This window comes from Agelaius tricolor, unplaced genomic scaffold (assembly GCF_023055355.1).
Source record: "Agelaius tricolor isolate 1412-34295 unplaced genomic scaffold, bAgeTri1.0.p SCAF_2, whole genome shotgun sequence".
NCBI lineage: Eukaryota > Metazoa > Chordata > Aves > Passeriformes > Icteridae > Agelaius > Agelaius tricolor.
In genome coordinates this window covers 82,986,120-83,006,895 of record NW_027269262.1, presented here as the reverse complement: position 1 = coordinate 83,006,895, position 20,776 = coordinate 82,986,120, and the positions used below count along the sequence as shown (strand labels likewise).

The 20,776-nt window shown below is 38.8% G+C and overlaps 1 protein-coding gene across 2 annotated transcripts; it reads left to right on the top strand.

Moving 5' to 3' along the window:
* The first annotated feature begins 1,185 nt into the window (after positions 1-1,185).
* Positions 1,186-19,739, top strand: EBAG9 (estrogen receptor binding site associated antigen 9). Of its 2 annotated transcripts, XM_071421713.1 has the most exons (8): positions 1,186-1,404; positions 7,241-7,416; positions 8,335-8,432; positions 11,785-11,863; positions 12,086-12,244; positions 14,179-14,286; positions 15,305-15,396; positions 19,210-19,739. In XM_071421713.1, exons 3-8 carry the CDS (start codon positions 8,350-8,352, stop codon positions 19,328-19,330), a joined length of 642 nt encoding a protein of 213 aa, XP_071277814.1. In that variant the 5' UTR covers positions 1,186-1,404; positions 7,241-7,416; positions 8,335-8,349; the 3' UTR covers positions 19,331-19,739. The 2 variants fall into 2 exon arrangements, with proteins under 2 accessions (XP_071277814.1, XP_071277813.1); XM_071421712.1 differs by lacking the exon at positions 7,241-7,416 and having other exon boundaries at positions 1,193-1,404.
* The last annotated feature ends 1,037 nt before the right edge of the window (positions 19,740-20,776 follow it).

Here is a 20,776-nt window from a genome sequence, read left to right as displayed (position 1 = left end):
TTCATGCTTTTCAATTTGCTTTTCTGATTTAATGTAGATGAAGGTTTTCTTTCCGTTTCTTCTTTAGGTAGAAAGTTATACTGAAAGGTATACCTCAGCTACACTAATACTTTTGCAATGGTTTTAATGTTAAAGCCAGCGTTGCATACGTGTTTCTCTTATTGAAGTTGGGTTCTGCAGGCATAAGGGTGTCAATCCCCACCTCAACATCATAGGACTGCTGCCCATAAACTTGGCCACAATCATGTCCTGGCTTGCTATGCTCTCTACTGATCTTGGACCAGTGCAGACTCACTGGCTTGTCCTTAGATCGGCCTCATCACCAGAAACCTGCCTGGTAGTCAGGACTCTGAGCTGCCCCCAGATGTCCTGAGTAACAGGGTCCTTGCCCCATGGTCAGATAGATCATGTTTTTCTCCTTGTCCCTTTGGGGCCTGTTTCCTCATGAAGAGTTGTGGAAATGCAGTCATGGTGTCTGTTAGGGCATGGGAAAAGGGAAATGAAGGAACTCTATCTATCTGATACCAGTGCCTCCTCACAAGAGCCATCATCCTTCATTCATCTCCCCACTGCCCGACACACATAGGGAATACAGCAGCTGAGTAAATTCCGTGGCAGGAAGTCTTTATTGGAAGATATTTTAAGACCACACAAAGAACTGAGCGCTACAGCTTGGAGTTGAGTTGAAAGGAGTGCTGCTCTAGAACTGACAAGATTTCCATGGGAGAAAGAGACAAACATCCTCTTTACCTCACCTACCGAGTGTAACACAACTGGAGGCTTACACAGAGCTCTGGAATGCCTTAACATTAACCTTAACACCACTTAACCAGCCATTAAAATGGACAAGCAGTTGGTGAACAAACTGGGACACTGGGGTAGCACCTGTCAGAAGCGATTTCAAACAATGTTTGTTTTTTAGTAACATCCAAGTTTACAGCTCAGCATCCTATCGACTACAGAGGAACACCTTTACTGCCACGCGTGCAGCAACCCGATACGGTTGCAGTCCAACGCCTTTTTCTCACAGTTCCCCGGAAGGCCGAAGAGCCGGCTCAGACCTCCCCCAGCCCCTGTGGGGGCGGGAGGAAGGCGGGCGGGGGAGGTCGCGGGCCGCTGGCGGGGCGGGCCGCGGGCAGCCCGGCACGGCTGTGCCCCCGGCGCTCGGACGGCCCGGGGTGCCCGCGGCCCGAGCGGCGCTGCCGGAGCGGAGCGGACGGGAGGCGGTGCGGCCGGAAGGGGCGGGCGTGTTTCCCGGGTGACGGGGCCGAGATGGCGGCGCGCGAGGTGGCGGCGGAGCAGCGCGGGCCCGGCTCTGGATGAGGGGCGGCCGCAGGCTGCGGGAGCGGCCGCCTCGGCCCCTGGAGCCCCGCGACCCCCGGCGAGGCCTCCCCCCCGGGGCAGGTGAGCGGGAAGGGTCGGTTCCTACGCTGCCGAGTGCCGCTTCCGCCTTGCTGGGCAGGGGCCCGGTCTCGGCGCCTTCCCTCCCGGGGCAGAGCTGCCCGCGCGGTTCTCCCGCAGCAGCGCCGCCGCCCCGCTCTGCCCTGTGCTCGGGGCGCCCCGGCCCCGCGGCCCTCGCCCAGCGGCGGGGCTGCTTGGCTGGCCGGGAGCGCCAGGCCCGCGGCCTCTGCCCGACCAGCTGGGGCCTCTTCCGGGGCGAAGTGGGGGGGATCTCATGGGCTGCGAAGAACATGATGTGGTAGACAGGCAGCGTTTGGGAACTGAGCGGCTTCGCACCCTGGGGGAAAGAGAGAGGGTACACAACCTGTCCGAACTCGTGGTGGGACAGCATTGCTTGGGGTTACCTACTGTTTACGCTGACGAGCAAATTTAATAATACATAGAATGAAAATTCCTTAGCATGCTTTTAAATACTTCAGAATCTCTAACAACTCACAGAAAAATTAAGTGCTACTATTTGGTTTCAGTGCTGTCTCTAATAATATTCAAGACTCGGCTGGTCAGTAGAATGGTAGGGCACTGCTATTTGGTCATAAATTCACAGTGTAAGTGCCTGAGTTGCATCTCTAATGAAAAATGGCACAGCTTGTTGCTTTATAGCTCTGTGGAGCTATATTTCTGTGGAGCTTTATTTCTGTGGAAATACACATGTGCACTGCAGAGACTTCTTTAGACCGTCTTGTAGTGTCATTTGTAAATAGCTGGTGCTCGTCAAGACAGGCATGATGATTTTGTAGTAGTAACAATGAGTATGTTAATTTGTTGTTTCTGGCATTGCACGTAGTTACAGAAAACTTAGGTTCAGGATGGCAAATAAGGAGTGGAACAGAACTGGGGTCTCTTAAACTCTGGTTCTATGTCTGAGAACTTCAGTTTTGTGAAGTGAGTTACGTGAATTAGGGCATTATGTAAAAGACTTGTTGCAAAGTTATGAAGTGAATGAAGTTATAGTGTGGTCTCACAAGATTGTGCTACCTCAAGCTGTGTTCTGTATGCTGGTTTTCACAAGACAGTGGCATATAGAGGTAAGGAATTGTCAAAGAATAATGGTAGACATAAACTTTCTATCTTAACTAATATTGCCTTGAAGAGTAGAATTTATTGTAATTCAAGACATAAAGCTTCAGGAGTTCACATTAGTGAGGTTGTAGCTATATTCAGTTTCTTGGAGAGGAAGGGGTGAGATGTGGTGGTATTACTGCAGAAGTTTTATGACTCTGGGACTAACACGTTTAAAAAAGAGTTGAAACCCTGTGTGTTGTATATCAGAGTATTTAGTGTCTAGAAATAACTGAGGAATTGCCAGCAGTCACCAACTTTTGCTGCCTTTATTTAGAGAGACAGACATTCTGTCTTAACTTTTGGTATCTTTTGCAGCTTTCAATAGTATCTCTTTCTGGATTTGAGTGTCTTGGATGACTTTATTCTGCCTGTGATTAATGTGAGTGAGATGTCTTCTGTCCCAGCCACTTCAACTGCCTAGTTAGGGTATTTGCACTGAAAGTTGGAACACTAGTGTTGAAACTACAGTACCTTTACAAACATCCCACAATCACTTACCTACAAATAGATAGAGGAGATGCCTCCTGAGCTTCCCTTTTCATTCTGCTTCTCTCCCTAATGCCATAATAGCATGGCTTTAGGGTTCAGTCATGCTGCTACTTAATTTATCTACTTATCAAACTCAGTGGTCAAGACAGGATTTTTTTTTTCTCCACACATGTGTTCCCAATATTGTTTCTGTGTAAAGTGATGAAAGAACCAAGAGACCAAACAAATCAACCAGGAAGAGGGCAGTGGAACCTCTGAGTAGGCTACAGAGTGATGGTTGCTGTCTTTGAAATGCAGGAAGTGCTGGTTTTGTCTTTCAGTACCTGATTGAAAGCAGTTCTTGAATCATTGCGTTGTCTTTCTAAAATTTAAAGTGTCTTTATACATCTTGTAACATACATGATTTGGAGGAGGGTTTATGTGTTTGAAAACAGGTTTTTTATCTCTATCTACTAATCTTAATAAAATTCCATCTCCCTACAAACCTACTTCTGATCTCTGATGTGGCCATTCTACCAGAACTTCATACAGGATCCCCTTTTAAAAAATTCTGTCCTTACCACTGAAACTTTGCTAGGGTCAGCTGTCAGCTGTTCTAGTGACAGCACAAAAGCACTACTGAACCAGTATGGATTTTTGGTGCTGACAAATGTAAACACTCAAGGCCATGTTAGTCTTTAGTACTAGGAAATGAACAACTTGTTTTGCTTTAGGAGGGTGGAGCGTTTTTGATGTCTTCTTATGTAAATTGGAGGGGAGCCTTTCAGTTTCAGACAAGTTATTTTAAGCATCATTGTCTGGTTATTTATCTAGCTGTGTTTAATATGGGCTAAAATCACTGATTCCAAGGTGTGTTCGTGTTTACATTCCAGAGTTACAAGTGAGCTGATACGAAAGAAAGCTGATGTGGCAGTAAAAGATGAGTTCTCTAGGAGGAAACAAGTTTCTAAAATAATTTTAGTGCCCCAAAGTGACTTTATTTTAGAATTGCCTCTGTCTGTAGAAATCCTGTTTAAGTGGTATTTGTGTGTACAGTTAGATATGAAAGAGGAAGTGTTTCTCCAGGTGCCAGTGTGCTTATTGTACAGTGATAAACAGTTATTGCACCATAGTTGATTAACCAATCCACCTGAGGGTGCACTATGCTGGCTACATTCAGTGAAGTCAGAGGTGCCAGGAGTGCTAATGAGGCCGCTGTTGCAAGCTGTAAGCAAAGTAAAAATGTTCAATAAAATTCTGAACTTTGCCTCCCTTCATTCTATTTCCTTTATGGATCCCTATAATGTTTGAGTTTCCTCATTCTTCTGACTTGGTTCTAAAATGTATAACATCTCGTGGCTGTTGTCTTTTAGTCTTTTCTGTCTTTTCTGCTCATGTTCCATGTGAACACCTGTTGTGACTTTTTACCAGTGGAAGACAGTGTGAGATGCACAAGTCAAACTCCAGCTAAATTTGGTGTCTGTTACAGAATTGCTGAGTTGACCATGAGTATTAAATTGATTAGGATTCATGTCTTGATTTATTTGCTTTTTTATATCTGTTGTAATGGAAGTTCAGTTGACCCTAAGTCTCATAAATGTAACAAAGCAATTCCAGTAGTGGGAGAAGGAAATCTATCCTGTTTTATAAATGGAAAGTGGAGGCATGAGGTGTGATACACAGAAGGATGTATCAGGCTGGCAGACAACCCTTACCAGATTTTCTGAATTTTAATCCAGTATTTCACATTTGCCTCTATCTGTTAAGAAATGTTTTAGGATTCTTGATGTAGCACTGCAACTTTGCATTATGTGTCTGTCATCCTGTGTTATAATTGATTGTTGATACACTTATGGTTCCTTTTGGGATTGTTTATCAAGGAAAGGCTTAAGAAAAGAAAGACTGTTGTGGCCTGCCATGTAGCATTACACTGTTCAGTATTTTTCCCAGGAGAGAGAGAAGGTACATGGCTGTGCTTCTTTCCAATGTCTGAGAAAGATGGACAAGAAGAGGATGAAAAAGTTTTTTCTGTTCAGTTTAGTATAATGGTATCGTGTGAATTACGTTTGCGGTGAACTGAGGAAAATTTGGGTTCTGTGTACATCTGTATTCATCCAAGTACTTCCAAATATAAAATGGTTTACCTTGAGAAATTTAATTAACATAAAAAAACTCCCAAGCACAAAAGAACCCAATCCCAAAAGGCACCAAACAAAACTCAAAACCTTTAGCACACCTTTAACTTTTCAGGTAGTGCTGTTTTTGGAGCAACAATGCTCACATTTCAAGTGCTGTTTCAGACAAAGGGGAAAATGTTTGACTTTTCCTTACCTTGGGACAATAATTGGTTCAAGATTGTGTTTTAAATTAATTTATAAAAAATAATATTAATTAAATAAATACATACATCTGGCTTCATATCATAAATAGCAGTATAAAAAGCAGATACATTGAGGAAAGTTGTTTTTAAAGGTAAATGATTGCTAACACTACTCTGGCTGGCCGATAGCATATTGTTGACAAAACTCTGGTTGTGCATCTGACAGTTTGTAGTGTAGGGAGCTTAAGTGGGAAGACTGCAATCAGTGCTCAGAAAAGAGGTGGGCAGAACAGTACTTACGATCTTAAATCACAAACACTAAGGTTGGAAGAGACCTCCAAGGTCATCAAGTCCAGCCTTTGAAGGGCGTAGTTCTAGCTCAGCTGAAATGAAATCTCTATCACAAATAAGTTAACTGGCCATGTGTCTCATTGTAACTCTGAAATCTTTGCCTGACACATGGAAAGTGGAGAAATGCAAGTTATCTGATTGTCATGGGCATAATGATAGATGTTGAACTCTGTCAAATGGGCATACTGGTGATACTGGAAATATAGTCACTCTTATATGGGAATGACCTGGGAAATGGATTAACTTTTGGTGATTAGTTCTTGTGGACTTCACAAGTCCACTGATTCTGCAAGCCAGAGTTCTTGTGGATTATGCTTTTTTTCAATTGTTTAACTTTATATTGAAAACTCAATACAGTATACAATTCAATGTATGAAAAAATGGTGAGTTGAAAACTGGGTTCATTTATATGTACACATATAAATATATGTATTGGTAACTGAAACACTTGAACATTGTTTTGGTTTTAGTTTTTTTGTTCTAGTTTTAGTTTTCTGGTTTGAGTAATCTTCCTAGTTCCTTGACTTTAGGCATAAATAATACTGAGTCTGCAAAGGTTTTTGGTGGCTTCCTAAAACAATCTTCTCAGTCAGTAGTTAGGAGTTTTTTAAATTTAGGGTCTGTCTGTACTGTCCAGTGTAGCAGTTAGATAGACTGAATGAGGGAAAAGAGCTTTACTCTTGCTAATATTGAGTACTGTTCTGCTCCTTCCCTCCTGCCCCCCAAGCTGATAAAAGAATGAATTCTGGTAGAGTGGAGTGAGCTTCTAAACAGACTTTCTTTCAGAAAAGATGTACCTTTATAATAATTTCAGCAGGTCACATGCTCTTCATGCCTCACATCCCAGGCAGATAACTTCTAGCTGCCTTTCCTAAAAATAACATTTTCTTTCACCAATTCAGTGTTAGTTTGCAATAATTTCTACCTTTAGGATAGAGAACTTTCCATCCCATTACTGTTCACTCTTTCACTAACTTCCATTATTTCCTAATCATTCAAATTATTGACTGATGCATTCTTCTGTAACCTACATATTGTTAACATTGCTCATACTAAAAGGTAAGGAAGTGTTTGAGCATAATATGAAATAATGGTCCAGTCTTTTAAACTAAAAGCTAAATATATCGGACAATGTCCATTCTTCCTTCTTTGTGGGAACTGACTGCTTTCTAATTCTGTTAGATAAAGAGCCAATCCAACCTTGTATAAAGTTCTCTACATTTTTAAGCCTCCCATGAAATGAAATATGATAACACAAATATTGAAGTAGAGGTGATACGTGTCCTATGAAGCCTTTGTCCTGAGCTACAGCTTGGTAGTGCAGTCTGTAATTTGTTGGTTACTACTAACTTAAGCCTTTCATTTTGTAGTAAAAGGGCCTGTTTATCAGCTCCCATATGATTTTTCAGTAGCAGAAAGTCCTGTCCTGAGCTACATGTAAAGCACTATTTCCAGTACTATATTACTACGGTGTTTAATAATAGTTATGTTATCTAGCAAATGAGCACCAATAAAAATACATCTATGCTCCTTGAAGCTCACAAATCCCATTGTGTACCTTTTTAATAAAATCCTCAGGACAGTATTGGAGCAGCCTACCTAATGATCCACCTTCCTGACTCTTCCTAACTTAAAGCCTGGAATATAAAAAGTGATTTAAATGCCATAGCATATTTGAAATCAAGCTGTCCTTCCATGGAATACTCATGGCCTGAGGAAAATGTCACAGGGCTGCCTTCTCTTCTCACCAGAAGGTATGTTAAACTTGCCACAGAATATGTTGTTACAAGTGTAGATGTTTATAATGCAAAGCTATTTCTGAAGCCTAACCTCTTATTCTTTACTCTGAAATGTTCACCTGTAGGAGAGAAAAGAGATACTTGAATTCCAGCAGATTTTTCTGAGTCAGTCTGTAGCTATTCAAGGTGGTATGTTGGAATGATGTGATGTGATAAATATAAATTCTCTAGATTATCAAATTGTCACTGAAAAAATAGCTACAAACAGGAGTGGCTTCAGCCAAAGATGATTTTTTTCTTTTCTGTGTTTGCTATCATGATCCAGTCAGGCAGAGAAATATCAGTAGCTCTGTGGGTTAGCTGGTGCAGTAGTTCACACAGGATGAACACTCTTTTTTTGAGGATGATTTTTCAGTGAGACTAGTTCTAAAATAAGCAGTGTTCTCATCATACATTTCCATCAAAATGGAAGGTAAATTTAAAGAGCTAATTTTGGAATTTCACCTAATGACTAAATCTATAATTTGTACATGCTTGATATGCTCAAGCAGGCAAGAGCTTCTCTCTGATCAGTACTCTGTTTTGCATTGCCACTGTTCAGTGCCACTGGTAGTGTCTGAAACAGATCAGCTGCACAGGCACTGCAGATGGTTGCCTACACTTCCCCTTTAGGAGTGTCTTTAACTTTGACCCTACCTGTGACTTTGTGCTGTTTTCTTTAAAGGTCTTATATATTAGATACTTGTATTACTTACATCAGTGAAATATCCTGATAGTAGGCAGCTAGCATCTTTGCCCCAAGTACCTGCTCTCTTTCCTTGCATTAATACAGTTTCACTGACTGCTCCTAGCTTAGTAGCAGCTAAGGCAATTGGCTTTAAGTACTGTATAAAGTTGTATAATCCTCTGCATCTAACTTTTTTTCTTTTGCAGGAAGGGTTTCTTACCATGGCCATAACACAGTTTCGACTCTTTAAAGTCTGTACTTGCCTGGCAGCAGTGCTTTCTTTCATTAAAAAGTTAATATGCAGGTAAACAAGTCTTATTTAATTTGGTTACCTTTTTTTTTTCAGTTTTTCAATTACAGGTTCTTACACTTCTGCCCTTCCCCCAGCACCCAGCCACCGCTTGTACCAGCTCTGATTTTACTAATTGCAAAACAGTCAATACAGATGAAAACTAAATCAAGTGAATTCTTTCATTTGCTATTTGTTCAGAGTTCCAAAAGTCTGTGTAGTGTATTTGTGAGTGTATTTTGTTGTATGGTAGCTGAATAAGGTTTTGTAAACAGCTATGACAGGGTTTTAAAATTGCTTTTAAAAGTATTCCATGTCAAACTTGAAGAAAAGCTGTGCTACACAGTTTTGAAAAGTACTTAGCAAGTGATACTTTGTGTTTCAAGAGATTCTGTTAATAGGAGCATCCACTCTGTCATCAGTCAGTAGGCTGTCATTACAAATGTAGGCAATTCTCATCCTGTTTGTCAAAAACAGTTGCCTGAGACTTCACATTCTTCTGCCTATTGAAGATTCTTTCAGAACTTTGGAGGACCGTGATTGAAGTTCAAGGGAACGGCTTTTTTTTTATTTTTAATGATGAAGAATGTTTATTTTTTACACTCTCTTAAGTCATATGTGGTGTTCTTTTGAGTTGTAGACTCATGAATGCTGCAGTGTAGTACTTTGAAGCAATCTAAAAATCCCCAAGAGTTAATGTGGAGTAGTAGAGTTCAATGATACAGTAGTAGAGTACCTGAGGCGATTCTTGGCACTGTGCTGTCATATGAACTGCTGCGCTTCCTGCCGCTTCTGCAGCATGTTGTTTACATAAACAAACACCAATCTAGAGAAATGTATTCTCTTTTTTGTATGATGACAACTACTTTCCCAGTGAGGATTAAAGTGCATGCAGAATATGTGGTAGACACAAAATAACTGTTTATTTCCTCTTCACCTTTACTTATTCCAAGAACAAAAGGAAGCTCTTGAGTTGTTGGTAAATTCACTTACAGATATAGTGAAGCATTAAAAAGATACATTTTAACGCTGCATACAATTATATACATGTCAACCTTAGTTCTGTGATTTGAATTCCAAATTAAATTAGGAATACTTGCTGTTCAGATCCTGAAAGAAGTCAAAACAGAGTTGATCATAACTTCTGCATTAGTGGATCCTTCATTTCTCTAATTATATTTCTTATAAGCAGATAATTGTTTTCTAAGTGTAGTGACAGTATTTTCATTCTTTTTTCCAACTTCTAAATGACATATTATCATGAAATGAACAGCTGAGAAACTGTTTCAGAGTACATTAAGTAGAAAACCCTTTATTTGCTTAATAACACTTAGATGAAGAAATGAAAATTAAGTCTTTCACATAAGCAAGTCACTGGATCACATTAATTCAGACCACTAACTGATGTTTCTTCTATTCACTGTCATCAGCAAAGTGTAGTTTGATAAATTTTGTTTTCCTGTAATGCACCCCTCGATACAACTATGCCTGATTATCAGCAAAAGTGATTTAATTAAACGTGCATTTTAATTCAATGGATATGAACTAGTACTTACTTAGATTGCATAGTTTACATTAGGCTTTCATTTGAACAAGTGCCTGTAGAGATTGTGCAACTTTTTAGGCAGCATAGAGCTTACAAATAGTACTAGTCCTTTCTTTAGTTCAAGCTCTTCTTGATAAACAACAGACTGCCTGAATCCATTTTTCAGGAAATAAAATGTGTAAGTATAAGAAGACATGAAACTTCCTTCCATTTAAAATCTCTAATTATCTCCAACTGAGAAATCTGAATACTACTTATTAGTAAGGAGAAACAAATCCAATCATTTTTGAGGCATTTGGCATTCAGAGCAGTGATCAGTATTTAATGGTGGCTGTGGAGCAGCTGTTCCTATAAGCATCTTGTTCCCTTCCTAGAGGAAGTGGAGATCTGTGGCCTTCCTTGGTGCTGCTCTGTGTACTATATTCTTTCTGATGTTGTGTGACAAAAGCTCTTTCCTCCTACTCCAGCCCTGTTACCATTTTGCCTTGATTAATGTTGTTACCAGCCACTTGCTTGTCTCATAGATCATATAGAGAAAGTCAGTGCAGAAGTGATGGCTTGTAATAGTATTAAATGTAAATAGTATTAAGGATGTGTATGCTGTAGAGGTCTGAAGGAGGTTGTTTCTAAGCTTGGATTTCCTTTAGAGATGTCAAGTAAATCTTGTCAACCAGAAGCTCTCTAATGTGTTTGAGGGAACAGTGTTTTCACTTTCCTTTACCCCTAAAATCTGTTGCTTTTCAAACTTGAAGGAACAGTTTATAAAGCGAGTAGAGTTAATTATATAAAACTTGAAAATTTGATTATAGCACCTGACCTTGTCTAAGGAGGAATATTGGTCTAGAGTAGAAAAAATATATCTAGTCACTCACCAGCATATAGTAGAGGTCATATTACAAGCAATTCAGCTAGTCCGTTGGTAGTATGTTCTCTAATACTAAAACTAATGGATAGAAACTAGAAATTGAAGTTTCCCAGTTTATTCTCATCAGTAAGAAAAAAACATTAAATTTCCCAAGCTACATATGGTCAGTTTCATGACTGCTTTGCTATAGAACCTTACATTCTTTGTGGAAAACATAAAGAATTGCATTCTGTTGTGTTGTAAGGTGTAAAAATAAAATGAATGTCAGCTAAGAATATTTTAATTATTCTGATCTTTGTACGTCATGAAGTAGATATCTAGATAATTTATTTGCAATGCATTAGTGTTGTTTTCAATCAAAATTATTTTATATGGTTGCTGAAATGCATTGAAATGGTATTCTTTAAGTAGAAGCATGAATTGAATTAAAGCTATTAACTTGCATAATCTTGTATTACCTCTGTTTAGACTTTGAAGAAAAAAGAGCTTCAGAGGGGCTTTCAAATCAAGCAGCTCAGAAAGCTATTTGTTAGACACAGCTTAAAATTTAAGACAAATAAAAAAAATTCTCATTTTACAGTAGAAATGTTTCTTTCGCAAATACAGATTACTAGTGCTTGCTTCATAAGCACTGACAGTCCAAAAATTGTGACTGAATTATGCAGATGAGTTAGCCCATTTTCATGTTTCTTAGAAGTATTTCTCCTCTATTTCACTGCAATTAGAAAAGTAAATTGCACTTTGATATTCTTGTGAAAACAACTTTCAATTCATGATGAAATTCCTTTGCTTAGCAGACTTTTAGTGACAGTAGTTAATACAAAGGTAATGGAAGCACTGAATGTTTTAGCCATGACTATTTTCAGTAGTGCTGTTCTCAGACTTCCTTTTTTGTTTTTTTTAAACTTAGTGCTCATGTTTTCAGAGCTTGGAGGAATCCTACATTTTTTTTTCAGGTCTGGAAGAGGGCGAAAGTTAAGTGGAGACCAAATAACTTTGCCAACCACAGTGGATTATTCATCTGTTCCTAAGCAGGTAATTGTTAAAGTGGTAGGTGACTTAATCCCGTAACAGGGTGATTATAGAAGTCCTACAATATTGAATTGGTATATATCCAAGAAATATATCTTATAATGTGATATATGTGAAAGATATAATAATATGTGATACAGTATTAAGTATATATCTTAGCAAGTTATAAAAATACAAGATTTTACCTGCAGATAATATTAATTTGTACCATATTCTTATATTCAGCCTGAAGTAGAAGACTGGTCTTCATGGGATGAAGATGCACCTACAAGTGTGAAGATTGAAGGTGGTAATGGTAATGTGGCTGCTCAGCAAAATTCTTTGGAACAAATGGAACCTGATTATTTCAAAGATATGGCACCAACTATAAGAAAAACTCAAAAAGTAAGTATTACATTTTCAACTTTACTTATGGAGGGTTTTCCTTGCTTTAAAATAAAAGCAAGTAAATTGGCAACTTACAGAAGGTGCTGTTGGTAAATGAGAATAGATGTTGGTGTATAGTTTATCATGTTTAATGTTAAGACCTTTGAGATCTTAACAATTGTGATGCTATCAGATGTTTACATATTTAGTCTTCATGTTATTGGAAACTTATGAATAGTTTCATACTCTAAAAGTTCTTGGAAGTATAATGTGAGAACCCTCTATAGTCATTTTTGCTCATATCCTTATTTGAACAAAGACATTGAATGTCTTGCTCCATTGAAGTCTGAGGGAGCAGCCCTGCTGTTTCAGAAAACAATGGTTAATTGTTTCACCAAGTTATATTGGAGAGGCTGGAATTAGGGAACTGATATTTCAAAATAGCTTGTTCTTCAAATATCCATTTTAACTGTGGAGACAAGACAGGAGGGCATCTCTACAGGAGCATCAAGGTTGTAAATAAATGCTGATTAAAATCTGGTGATTGCAGGTTTTGTTTCTATTTGTGAATCTTTCAGCTGGGTACTTGCAGGTCTTTGAGTCAATTGGGAAAACCTCACAAGTACTGGAATAGGTTACCAGAGAAGTTGTGCAGCCTCCATCTCTAGAAGTTTTTAAGCCCCACGTGGAAAAGCCCTGAGTACTTTCATCAGCCTTAAAGTGACAGTGGTTTGAGGAGGAGATTGGATTACAAACCTCCTGAGGCCCCTTCAAACCTGAATTTTCCTGTGGTCCTATGAACTGGAGGTGATCCTGGTGTCAGCTTTCTGTACATTCAGAATCTGCAGTATCTTGTGGACTAAATTCTTCTAAAGATTTGGATATCCCAAAATGTGAGGAGTAGAAGAGAGCTAGGGAGAGGTAGATTTCTTCTTTATATCTACTGACATTTTTTGCCTCATAGAATGCGCTTCAGATTCAGAACAAAACTGAGGAAGAGTCCATGCTAAACACTGGGTTTATATTAAATATCTCTCTAGGGATGACTGCAGGCACTGTAAAGAACATCCCTGTTAACTTGGCCAAATTAACACCATTCAGTATGAATTTGTGTTTATTTCCACTGAATGTCTCAATATAAAGCCTCAGATTTGAGGTACAGTCTGCTCATGTTGTCGCTCATCTATACTGACCTATTTGGAAATAGAACATCAGTCAAATAACAGTTTGTCATTGCTCAATAAGACAATAAGATTGTCTAGTCCTGTTTCCTTTCTTGGATTGATACAAGCATACAGGCAGTGGAACTGTGGATCTGCCTCATTAGGAAGCAGAAGAGGCTCGAAGTAGGCTAAACAAAGTTTCTGACTTGTGGTCAAGACAAGTGAAAAGGATATGTGATCTTGGCAACTCTTTTGGGAAAAGCACTACTTTTCAGCCAAACCAGTACAGAGCTTACTAGTTAATGTTGACAGAAAATTTGCAGCTATTGAAACTACACAGATACTGGAGTATGTGAGAGAGCTGACATTACAGTGCAGTACAACTGGGCAGACAGCACCGTCCTCAAAAGTAGTACTTTAAAGTGACCTGTCACAGAAGCAGGATTTCTCCAAGCAATATATCACATAATTGGTAGCTTTTATGAGTACTGGGAGATGTGGCTGTTTGATTTGTGATTCTTTGTGCCCATTCTCTGTCTTGATACAGTCACAGTTTTCTATGTGACTAAAGAATACACTAGTTGGGGGAGGAGGAGTTCTTGTCTTTTGTATTTGTCTTTCACTTACAAGTTCATTTTGCTGTGCTGCTTTAAGAACCTGTCCAGGCTTAAGACACAGTGAGGTGTTGTGTAGCTGAACTTTCGTGGGCACAGAGTTATATGATCACAAAGGAATCTCTGCAGTGCCTTAATCTACCACTTTTTTGTTCCTTTTTTTGAATATTTTCAGATAGTTATTAAAAAACGAGAGCCTTTAAATTTTGGGATTCCAGAGGGAAACACAGGATTCTCTAGCAGATTAGCAGCCACACAAGATATTCCTTTTATTCACCAATCTGTAAGTATGCTTTAAGTATTGATCTTGTATTTGTCAGTTAAATGATATTCTCTACGGGAAGGAATAGTCTGCCTAAGATGTCCATTGTGGGAAGTAATTGGAATAGTTGGGGATGCAAATTGTTTTAAAATTGAGTGAAGAATGAAGTAGTCCAATATGTTCTGCTGAGAAATTTGACAGATCAGTGATAAAAAGGTCAGAAGCTTCCATATACTTATGGGCTTGCAAATCTGCTAAAGCAATGAACTGTAAGTTTTGGATTTTACACAGTAAGTTACTAACAAAAGAGTAGAAGGCTTTTTTGAAAACTTCTAAGTTAACTTTGCTATATTGTTTTGGACCCATTTTTAACCTTCTGCTTCTCCCTTCCTTTTTGTGTAGGGATTGTAATGTAGCAGCCTCCTAATTTTTACTCCTTATCCTTTGAAAAAATTGTCTAGTTGCCTAACGGCCTGGCCAGTTAGCAGGAGATGCTCTCCCTCCTTTGCCCTTTGCCTTTTTTAACAGTGTTTCTCTTTTGATAAACATTGTGCACAAAAGGGTACGGGCAGGAAGCAGTACAGAATGGTCATTCCACCTCCTTGCACTGTCCTTTATGAAAATAGTTCAGGAAAGGACTTTTAGTTAGTAAAAGTGTCACTCAGCTGATACTGGACATAAAAACAAGTGGATGTACGTGTTGGTTTGTCCATGCAACTGCCAGAAATCTTTTGCATTATCTACTCATTTAATCTGCTCAATCTATCTTCCTCTTGCTAAAAATGCACTCCACTACTTCCTTCCTGTCTTTGTCCAAAAAACCCTTTGACAACTGAAAAAACTCAGTATTATAGCAGGAAAAAAAGCATGGACCATAAGATGAGAAGCACTGCCATACCTCAAATATTTCTGTAAGTCTGAAGCATTAAGGTTAAAAATATGTTAAGGAAACTTTGCTGTCATCCAGGAGCCACTCTGGCAGTCACACACCAGTGTTTTATTTAATTTTCCATGTGCTTAGAACTTCTCTTTGTTTCAGCCTGAACTGGGAGACCTGGATACTTGGCAAGAAAATACAAATGCCTGGGAAGAAGAGGAAGATGCTGCTTGGCAGGCAGAAGAAGTTCTTAGGTAACTGAAATTAATATAACACTATATAAAGGTTTTACATGTAAAAGAATCACATTTGTTTATTTGACACCTTCCTGGTAAGTGCCAAGAATTGTTAAACTCCTCTTAAGACAAATTATTTTTATGCATCTAATCTCTGTGTAACTAGTACTCACCAGAAGACATTTTGGATCTAATTAATTTAATAAATGAGATAGTAGAGGACATCTGAAAATCACTGGAACACTGGAACAACACATTAACACATGCACATGCAGGTGCTAAAAAATGGCCCTCCACCAATCCCAACAATTTATTATGTTCAGATCACATTACTTGATTAGGTAAAATACCACTTGATGTCCTTATAAAAAGTATCACAACCATGTGCTTAAGGTAAAAATAGTTCAGGGTAGAAGGTGAAGTGATGAGTATGTTCTTGGAATCCCTGTAGGAGCTAGGCTTTTCTAATTTAACTAAACTAGCTGAACGTAAAATCAAAGTCTTGCACAGAGTTAGTGTGAATGCTTCAGCCGTTCAGTTTGTGTTCCTTTTTCCTTTCCTTTAAGGGGTATGGAGAGTAAAGAGATGCAAATTAAGTTTAAGTTAATCATACACAATGATTTGAACTGGTAGTGACTTACAGTTGTATCAAATTTTATTGCTTGCTACATAGTCAGGTAACCAGCCTCAGATAGCTTTAGCTTCCTAGGCTGTTGTAATTCTACTAACTTAATTACAAGCACATGGCTTCTGTGGTCCACTAGTGAAATAAAGACATGATATAGTCAAAAATCATTCTAAGGAAAATAGGTATTGTGAGGGAAAGAAGAGAGGAATCTGATCAAGTGTTTATTTTAATGTTTTGAAAAATTTACATTTTCAATCTGTGGAATAAGACAACAGGGAAGTTACCAGCTCATTTTCAATGTGCTAATCATAATTAGAATTTATTCAATTTATTATCTCTGTCAGTCTTGCTTTGCAGCAGCTTAACATGTGAAAATAGTGTTGTAATGCAAATATTTTTGTAAACTTTATCTGGTATCAGTGTGTACATTCTGATCAAAACCTTCCTGGTCTTTTTTTTTTTTTTTTTTAAACTTCATTACTGTTTCAGGTTTTGTACTGAAGTACAAGCTTTGTGATATGAAAGATGTGCTTTTGGGCTGTTTTGGTTCCACAGATAGTACTTTTTCCTGTAAAGAATATCAATAGACTCAGTAAGATCTTTAATAGCTATGGTGCAGTGAAAATACTCTTTTTTGTTTGTTTGTTTTTTTATGGAGAAATAAAAGTAAAGTAAATACAATGCAGCTACTTTTGCACCTGCAGATGCTGCATTGTATTTACTTAACCCTTGCCACATTCCATTACAGGTGGTTTGTCATACGTGAATTAGCTATTAAATTACCTGGTGTATGTATATGCCAGTTTATTCTTGGAGTGTAAAATTTGTGCAGTGAATATTTCCAGCTAAGTTATATTGTTTGCCAACAGTCAGGTTCATGCTCTAGAATACTTAGGAAGAGCAATCTTTTACATCGTGATAGCAGTGGGGTTTCCCAAAAGCTTTAATTTTTCAAAGTGTCATGATATTTGGTTGAACCTATCCTAAAGATTTCAGCCTACCATCTTTACTGTTGAAAGAGTTCAACTCAAATGGTTACTTCTCATAGGATTTCTTTTTGGCCTCACTAAAATATCAAACTGCAGTTGTTATAGAAGGGATGTGTGTCTAAATACTTCCAGCAGATTAAATACAATTAGAACTCCAGATGTCTATGGCTTACTGCTTGTCCAGCTATGGCTGGCTACCTCTATATACAGCTGGTCATTATGTAAGCTGTATCCCAGCTGGGTGAAGTAAAACCTTTGTTTTATTCATGACACAGAAATAACAATGTTTATCTGTAAATGAGTCAAGTCCTGGCTGATTTTTAGCGACATTGATAAAGAAATCCCGACTGGGTTTAATTTCTCGTGCAGTAGACATCACCGGTGTTTTTAACATCTGACATTTAACATAAAACTTAAGCAAAACATTTAACATAAAACTGGTCAGGCCTGACTCTGCTTTCAACAGAGTGTAGTAAGGAAGTGCTATGGAGTCTCTTCTTAATGATAGAAGTCTGCATCTTGATCTGCAAAATGATCCGAAGATCCTGTGGCCACTCTGGTGACTTAATGTGTAAGCGTAACACTTGAAAGAAGCTTGTATAATATTTCAGACTGCCAAATAGAGGACAGTCCTCTAATGTTCCAGAGTGTTAATGCTGACTGTACTCCAGTGGTGCTTTTGGAGAATGAAATGAGTGTGCAGAAAAAGTGAGGATCTCCCTTAGCCTGCTGTGTCTGGTACCTGTGGGTGCTTAGTAAGACCAGAATAATTTTTGTGTAGCAATGGAATGTTGATTACTTATGCAGAAGGGGGCTGTGTCCTTCTAATTAGCGGTGAAGACTGTCCTGTGGCCTCTCTGGTGAGTTTATGTACAAGCATAACAGTTGAAATGAGCACATATAGTAAGTCAAATGCTCCCTGGAATTAAGGCATGCAGAAAGTGCTGAAGAGTAGGCTATCAGAGCATGAGAAGTTCCTGTAGTCTCTTTTTTCCCCATTTTCCACAGATTCTAAGCTGGGATACACTGAAATTTTCCAGTCAGTGGTGACTTGGTATAGTGGATGAAAAACTGCATTTTCAGTTAACTTGAGTTAGTTGGAACTTAGTTTCATTGGCAAATTTTAGATACCTATCTACAACTTCAGACTTAATATTACCAACGAAGTTTTCATCCCAGTGGAAGCAGTTGAACTCACACATTTTTAGTTTATAACAGCTACTTGTATTTTTGTTGGCCAGTTGCTGTGTCTGAGGTGAGTTGAAGGTCTCTCTCTGGGCAGAACTGAGTGCAGGTTCCCAGACTGTAGAGGGTGTGATGAAACCACTGCTGTGCACAGGAGCTCCATGTCCTGTGGGTCATCCTAGGGAAAGAAACAGGAGCTGCCACGATCCCTCCCTTCAGAACTGCTCGTGAACAGCAGCATTAATAACATGCAGCTTTTTGGAACTTTACTGTCTCTGTATATTGGCTGGTGAAGAAGCACAGTGCCTCTTTCTTTTTGCATCAGTTCAGATATGTGGGAAATATAAAAATCTGCCACTGTAATGTGGCAAATATTATTACTCTGCATATTGCTGGATTGACAGCTCTGTCAGCTGTCAGGTAGAATGTACAGCAATGGGTGACAAACTCAAAAATATCCCTAAACCAGCAAAAACTCAAAACTTTTGAGCTGCTGCTGAAAGTATTACATAGATTTTTAGTTTTTCCTCTAGGCCTTACAACTGTCATGTACTCTCACTGATTCATTTACTCTGAGAAGCTAGTGGCTTTTAAATTGATGAATAATTGAACAAATATTACTGCCTAAAACTAGATTGGGTTGGGTTGGATATTATGAAAAAGTTCTTCACCTGGAGTGTGATCACTGGAACAGGCTGGTCAGGGAAGTGGTCACAGCACCAAGCCTGCCAGAATTGTTTGAAGAATACTCTGAGGCATGTGATGTGATTCATGGGGATGGTCCTGTGTAGGCCAGGAGTTGGACTTTGATGATCCTTGTGGGTTCCAACTCAGAATAGTCTACATTTCTAGATTAATCCAAAAAAAGGACTTCAGCACAGTAAAAGAAGGACTGTTCTGAGCCTAATGACAATAGGCTGATGCTCTGTTTTTATTAGTTATAATAACCTATGTATTGACAGGAACTTAAGGTATGACCATGCTGAAAATTGTGTATTATTTAGCAATTCATGTTTTCTTTAATTACAGACAACAGAAGATAGCAGAAAGGGAAAAAAGAGCAGCAGAACAACAGCGAAAGAAAATGGAGAAAGAGGCACAAAGGCTAATGAAAAAGGAACAAAACAAAATTGGTGTAAAACTGTCCTAACAGAAGCCACACAGCAATGGCAGTGCCGGTGAAAAGAGAATTTCAGCTCCACAAGATACATATTGGTATTGATTTAACTATTTATAGGACTTCAACTCACTGCTTGGTTTCAATGCATTCTTCAGGTCATCTTGGAAGCCAGGATTTTCCCAAAATATCTTGAACTACTAGTACGTAGTTCTTAAAGAAGAAAAGCCCTACAGAAAATCATGCCTTGATGGAATGTTTCCTGCAATAGTTCTTTTCCAGCACCCTTCTTTGCAGCAAGTGATTGACAGGGATGTTGATTGAAAAACACTCTAAATGAACAGCTCAAGCCTAGAGAAAAGAATGTAAATATTGAGTGGTGGGAAGTCTACCTGTATTGTCTGTGCTTACCTGAAACATGTAATTAAACAGTTTTAAAGAACCTTTTGTTTCCTGCCTGATGAAAAAGTCTGCTTTTGCTCTTTTATGAAAGTATTTGTAAACACTTGAAAGTTCTCCATGGGAGATCATACTGTGTGGAAGAAAAGAACTTATTATTGATGACCTGCAACTCCAAATGTGCTCCTGGTGGGTTATGCAGCTGAACACTGAAAGTGGATTTCTTGTCACTTTGTCACTTGCAGCTTCCTATGCTCCCAATTTACACTTGACACTGCATTGACTGCCAGCAGTGGCATCACTACACAGGAGTGGTGCAGCCTACAAAGGGTTAATGCGAATGTAAGGGAGCATTTTACTAATTTACTTGTATTGGTAAATTTGTATTTCTAGTAGAAATTCTTATACTTACTAGAGATAGGGATCCTCACATCTTATAGTCATTGCATAGTTAGTGTAATTAAGAAGGAAAATTGTGTCTTCTGCTAATAAAGCTAGTGTGAAAATTCTCAGTTCAGTTACAAGCAATTTTCAAACTCCATTTTTTGCACACTTTCTGTGTGTGTTTACTCTGTAATTCCCCTGGTGAAGCATGAATGGTATATGTGCAGTAGAAGGAAACAGTGCTTTAATGAAAAAGTTCAATGTCTGCTGGAAAGAGATGGGAGGGGGTTGGGGTCTAGGTGCTTCATCCAGCCCAATGCTTCAGTGAATGCTTTTTCCAGGTTCTGTTGTGTGGGTGCTATTATCCCTGATTTGTGGGTTGTATGGATTTCTTACCTTATGACAGGTGAGTGACATCGGCGCATTTTGCACAGGAGACTTGTTTCCTGTTCAACCAGGGACAGCCCAGGAAGTGTCAGTTGTAAGAGAATGGGAAGGGGAGGAGGGGGCATGTGACTAGATCTTTCCTGCCTACAAAAATAGAATTTGTAACTAAGTTCTAGTAAGTTCTGGCACAAATTTTGCTTAGAGTATAAGTAATTGAGAAAACAACACAGTAAGAATTAATTTTAATGGCTTTACTCCCAGAGAAAAGTTTTTAAAAAATTTTAAGTATACTTGTCACATAGGTTCAAA